At 43.2% G+C, this 6441-nt stretch overlaps 1 protein-coding gene across 2 annotated transcripts in view; it reads right to left on the reverse strand.

The window, feature by feature from the left end:
- Positions 1-4491: 4491 nt before the first annotated feature.
- SALL4 (spalt like transcription factor 4) overlaps positions 4492-6441 on the reverse strand; it is a 17628-nt gene continuing 15678 nt past the window's right edge. Inside the window, exon 4 of one of the 2 annotated variants that reach the window (XM_019548144.1) lies at positions 4492-4947. In XM_019548144.1, coding sequence (XP_019403689.1) covers positions 4522-4947 — 426 coding nt within the window. In that variant the 3' untranslated portion in view covers positions 4492-4521. The remainder of the gene's footprint in view (positions 4948-6441) is intronic. The other variant, XM_019548145.1, reaches the window with a different exon arrangement.

Consider the following 6441-nt stretch of genomic DNA (forward strand, 5'->3'; position numbering starts at 1 on the left):
GGAATCAATGGGAATTAGGGGCATCAATATCTTTAGAAATCCAGTTGTAACCCTTGCTCTCTGCACAGGCAATGTTCTCTTCCTCTTGTTTTGTCATCTCCCCTAACGCCATTAGACTAATTTCTCAAGGAAAAGACGTCCAGTCCTCTCACTGCTGAACCCGGAGGGCACACCCATTACGTGGGAAAGCTGCTCCTTTGCATTCACGCTTCTATGTCACACCATTCATGAAAGTGGACATGACTATATTGTAGGAAGTAAAACTTCAGGTTAGAAAAAATGGTATAAAGTTTGGACTACCTCAGCCCCTGCCATCTAACTAGAGCTTCCTCTTTTCCAGCAGCTACCAATTCCAGCAGGTTTTAAAACAGAGAGAGCAACTTGATATGACCCCGCTATCACAGATACTTCACCAGAAGGATAAGAAACTCACTGTTGCAATAGGAACCTGGGGTCAGTTTTGTTCAGTGTCTTCATCAACGACCTGGAAGATGGCATAGAGCACAACCTTGGAAAGTTTGCAGATGACACCAAGCTGGAGGGAGTAGTAGATACACTGGAGGGTAGGGCTAGGACTCAGTGTGACCTAGACAAATTGGAGGATTGGGCCAAAAGAAGTCTCATGAGGTTCAAAAAGGACAAGTGCAAACTGCATTTAGGACAGAACCAGCCCATGCACTGGAACAGAATGGGGCCTGCCTGGCTGGGCAGCCGCTCTGCAGAAAAGGACCTGGGGGTTACGGTGGACAATAAGCTGAGTACAAGTCAACAGTGTACCCATGTTGCCATGAAGGCTAATGGCATAGTGGGCTGCATTGGGAGGTACGGTTGCCAGTAGATCAAGGAAAGTGATTATTCCCCTCTATTCAGCACTGGTGAGGCCACATCTGGAGTACTGTGTGCAGTTTTGAGCCCCCCACTACAGAAAGGATGTAGACAAATTGGAGAGAATCCAGCAGAGAGCAACAGAAATAGTGAGGGGTCTGGGGGACATGACTTATGGGGGAACTGGGCATATTTAGTCTGAAGAAGAGGAGACCAAGAGGGGACTCAATAGTAGCCTTCAACTACCTGAAGCGGGGTTCAAAAAAAAGGATGGAACTAGACTCATTTCAGTGGTGACCGATGACAGAACAAGGAGCAATGGTCTTAAGTTACAGCAAGAGAAGTTGAAGTTAGGTATTAGGAAGAATTTTCTCACTAGGAGGGTAGTAAAACACTGGACAGGTTACCCAGAAAGGTGGTGCAATCTCCCATCCTTGGAGGTTTTCAAGACCCAGTTAGATGAAGCTTTGGCTGGGGTGATCTAGTTAAGGATCATAGGCGATTAATAGGGGAGGCACTTGTACCCCTCCCCCAGAGATTGGTCCTCGCCTCTGAGGATGTGGGGGCACGGAGAGAAGCCAGCAACTTCCTCCGCCCACCAGTCATCAATCAGCAGTCGGGGGGACCCCCCCGCCAGGATCAGGAAGCAGTTGCCCATGTTGAGGATGTCCCTGCTTTGAGCAGGGGGTTGGACCAGATGACCTCCTGAGGTCCCTTCCAACCTTAACTTTGATTCTATGACCAGCCTCAGACGTGAAGCTGGATTTCATGTCTGCTCCTAAGATATACTGTGGTAGGTAGTACAGTCAGTTCAAGAACCTATAACAAATTTATGTTCCCTCTGAAATATGGCGATACAGCTACATATTACACACTCTTCTCTCACCCAACTATCCTTGTGGTTTGTAGTAATGATGGGGACACCTTTTAAATCCCAGAATTTAAGCACAGCTAGCACCACTTACTCTAAGTGGTCATCAGAACTACCACCGAGAGAGAGAGAGAGAGACTTCACGTGTGCTTACCACCGAGTCCACTGTACTGGTTCAGCACTTCAAGAGTAAGTTTGGATTTTAGTAAAATATGCGGCAGAGCTAGGAATACAAGTCCTGAAGTTGAACTACAACCTCACACAGAACAGGACACATGGGATGACTGGATTTTGTGGTGCACCCTTTACCAAGGAAGTTGCTCCAACTACATGTGTCCTTTTGGCAGCACACAGCTGGTCCAAGGATCAGGGTCCGGCTTCTAGTGCCTACCATGGAGTTTCTCTCAGGCATATACAGGGTACCCAATTTGCAGAGCATCACCCATTCTCCACTACTACAGGTAGTAATAAGACTTCTATGGTTAGTGGCAATTTCAAACTGCTGGGCAATTGTTGCTGCATCTGGGATGATCCTCAAAACCCACGAGTCAGAACAACTCAGCCACCTACTCTATACTACGTAGAACTCCAGAATAAGAGAATCCAGCCATGTATTTTTCTAAATAAGAAGAATATTTAAAAGATCCTGGAAGCTCCATCTATGTAACTGGCATCCGCTGAACTATCAACTGGTATGTTAAGTTGATGATTTAGTACTCTTGTCCCTCGCAATTAGATCACGGCAAAAAAATGCTGGGAGAGGGAGAGCAATACAGCTGGATAAGTTTGGAGTCAGTCATTCTTGGCATAAACTAGTTTTTCTACTAAATACCTAGTTAGTACACTAAAAATTCTCTCTGAAGATATTTTTATGGAAGTTATTTACTGCTCTAACTACTGAAGTTACGAAGGGGACACAAGTGCTTTACCAAAACAAAATTAGGCACAAAATGTGAAAAAAAGTCATCCCAAATTTATTCTCAAAAATGTCAACAGAAATGCATCAGTAGGTACTCAAAACTACAGAGTTCTTAAAAGTCATACATTCAATGAAGAAACTTGACAATTGGGATGCCTTTGGCATGTTCTATGTAACAATATCCATTTTACAGTGTAAACAGGTACTGGTGTGTTCTTACTTACAAGTCCAGCAGGAAAGGCACGACTTGGCAAAGGGAGATCATAAACAAAAAATAAAACAAAGGAACAAAAAAGTCAGGTGCAACATTACACAAACTTTTTGGTAATTTGCATTTTTGGGCCTTTCACAACTGCAACTGGACTTGAAGATTTCCTGCAGTCAGAAATTAGACTCCTTTCCATCATGCAGTCCTTTAATACCAAATGCTCAGTTTTCAATCTAGCTTTGGATTATTACATATACAGATCCAGCAGATGTCAGAGGAATAGTGAAAAGTTAGTCCACTAAGTCTTCAGATGCTCCCACTAATACATCAGGTTTTGGTTTGAGATAGTGCATGGAAGCATCTGCTTGAATCTCAGTTCATTACAGTGGTCATTATAGAAAAATAGACACTACATCTACAAAGAAAAAAAAATGAGGTAGATAACTTAGAATCCAGAGGGCTATCCCAATAACCTTCATACCAAACACATGGATCATTAATGTTTTGGTGTAAATGCAAGTGCATGGACAACCAAGAAACACAATGACCAAAGTGGGAATTCCATCCAAAAACCCACAAAACATTAGACCTAAGAGTGAATACTTTGTATTTAAATATACAGGTTTACATAGACCAATCCTCTAAATTACCAAGGGGAAGAAAAAAGTTTCTCTTGCTAAGGAAACCAGTTCCAATGCCCAGATGCAACAGTTACCTGAAATTCCTTGCAGAGCTCACAGACTTTAAAAAAAACAAACAAACAAAAAAACAAAACAAAACAAAAAACAAAAAACCAAAAAAAACCCCCAACCAACTTTCCAGCAAGTATTCCTTTTTCCAAGGGAAAAAAAAGTATATACATACCCACCCATGCTTGTTTGGGACTCTTGGTATCAAAATAAAATATTTTAGGAGAAAACTGCACATCTTTGGGAATAGGCATTTTGGCACTGTACTTGAAGGGCTGTCCAAAGTAGGAGCATTAAATAAGCAGCAGTTAACAATACAGAGTATTAAATTCTTAGGAGCATTGATTAAAGAAGAGTTTGTACAGAGCTCCCAAAGCAAGAGATTTTTTTTTTTTTTTTTTTAAAAACGAAAAAAAAAAAAAATTGTCATTTTATAGCCATTAGAGTAAAAAGTACATTTGGAAAAAAAAACCAAAACCAAAACAAGAACACCCACACAAAAACCCCCAAACAAAGTCTCTACTTCTAAAAGGGTGGCAGACATTCTAGAACATTTACCCGCATAATCACTCTTCACGTCTCATCAGTAAATACGAAGTTTCCTTTCCAGTCAGTAGGTTGGCTGTTGCCACTCTGTTCAAAACCCCCAAAGATCAGTTTAAACAAAGAGGTAAATGTTATAACCTTTGGAATTTCAAGTTGTACGAACTTATGTAAGGCTGTACAAATTAAAGTAACAAAAAACAAGAACTACTTTGCAAGACCCGCATCTTTCCAAATAGAAGGAATTCCTATTCATTATTATTTTGCAAAGCAACGTCATGATTGTACTCTGGGCAACTCTTACAAAGACAACCATAAAATCATTTGCACGTCAATAGGAAAATAGGAGGTTGAGGTGGAATCTCTTAAAAATATATATTTGCATTTCACCTTCACTTAAGAGTTTGGTTTTTTTTTTTTTTGTTTGTTTTTGTGGGGTTTTTTTCTTTCTTTCTTTTTTTTTTTTTTAGCTAACAGCTATTTTGTTCTCCTCCAGGAAGTGAGGAAATTGGTGTTTTGGCACATTGTCTGCAGCAGCACCACCATCAGCCTTCTCAATATCGGAGCTAATCCCAGACGGGGTCCCATCTATCTTGGAGACTGTAGCAGTATTTATTGCCGAACCACCCGCAACAGTGACTGGAAGGGTAGGTAAACCACCACTCTGAATTACCGAAATTTCATTAGTCTTCATTGTTATGCCATTGCTGAGTACCGCTGCATACTGATTCCATACTGTAGGATCAATGTTCACTGAAGGAGGCACTATATCCTTTGGAAACATGTCAGATACCTTCTTTGGATCATTTCCCAACAGGGCCATGGGATTATCAATGGAGAGTCTTCTTCCACGCCTGGCAGAGTTATTCCACATGTGAGTTCCAACATGGACCTGCAGAAGGAAGGATGGGGGGGGCTTTCAGATTAAATGTCATTTAGTTCTGGTCCTACAGGTTACCCAGCACAACAATCCTTTAGTCCCCAAAGTAGTAAAAAACCAACACTTTCAGACAGACCTGTATACTTTTACAATACTTAGTCATAGAAGCCATCCGACTGCAGGAAAAAGAAAAAGGCTACACAGTGCTGGAGGATGGCTTGTGTCCTGCACATTTCTTGTTTTATTTTCCCATTATTGTTCTAATCTAGGTGAACAAGCAGTAGTGGCAATTGCCAGTATGCGACATGGTGTATTTTCAAGAACCACTGTGGCTTGAATTTGGCAGTTCTTCTAAAGCAGCAAGCTGGTAATGTGACCTATTGGCAAATATTGCTGAATTCAAGAAACACAGGGACTTTGGTACATTCTGCAAACCCTCTCCATGAATGGTATTTGAAAGCAAAGAATGGTCCCATATTTTAAACAGAGGGAAAAGAAAAAAAACCCCCCAGAATAAAAGTCTACTGTGTTGTCAGACACAGAACCACCACAAGCTGCTCCCCGAACAAGTGCATCACAAGCAGTTCATGCGTCTTCCAAACTTGGGTAGTCCGTTATCTTTCTCCAGGTTTCTCAGAGTATTTTTGAAAAAATTAAATTACATAATGCTTCAAAGATTCTTTGTGCTTAAGTTGTCTGTGTTGTGTATGTCCATTAAAAGGAAAGTGAATTCATCTGATAAAGGGATCTAGGCTGCAGCCATATTGGTCTAGAGGCAAAAGCATCCAAAAAACACCCCGAGGAAGAGGTGATATCTTCTATTTAGAAATGCACTGATACATGGGTCCCATATCAGATTGGCACCGATACAAAGAAAATTGATCGGCTAGGAAAAACTGTCCCGATGTGGCTGATAAATGCCCATATGTGCATGCAGCTGCAGCATAGCACATGGGCAGCAAGAAGCACAGCACAGCAGGTTGGAGAGATGTGTTCAGCTGGTAAGTCTGGTGTGGTGGAAGGGGAGGGAGGGGGCATGGCGGGGGTGAAAAAAAAAAAAAAAAAATAATCAAGGCACCCTATGGTAAGGGAAGAGTGGGGATGGGGCAAGCGCTGCCTAACTGGGGTGGTGTGGGGCAGGTGCAGGAAGGAGCTGTGGCTTGTCCGGGGGGGCACAGCGAGGCAAGTGAGGCTCCCGCCACTCATCCGGGAGGGCATGGGGGTTGAGGGGGGGGTGCATCCCCCTGGATGGCACAGTGGGCCAAGAAGAGACCCACACAGCCCTGGCCCCAGCCTGCCCTGATCTGGGGGCACATGCCCCCACCCATATCCTCCTGGATAAGTGGCAGGGGCCGCTGGACCAGCACCAGACTAGCAGCTCCCAGACATGCAGTGGGAGCTGCCCTCCGTAACTGTGCCCCCAGACAAGCTGTGGCTCCATCCCATACCGGCCCCACCTGTGCAGCACTTGCCCCAGCCCTACTCCTCCCTCACCACGGTGCCTTG

This window comes from Crocodylus porosus, unplaced genomic scaffold (genome assembly GCF_001723895.1).
Source record: "Crocodylus porosus isolate Cpor-Errol unplaced genomic scaffold, CroPor_comp1, whole genome shotgun sequence".
Taxonomy (NCBI): Eukaryota; Metazoa; Chordata; order Crocodylia; family Crocodylidae; genus Crocodylus; species Crocodylus porosus.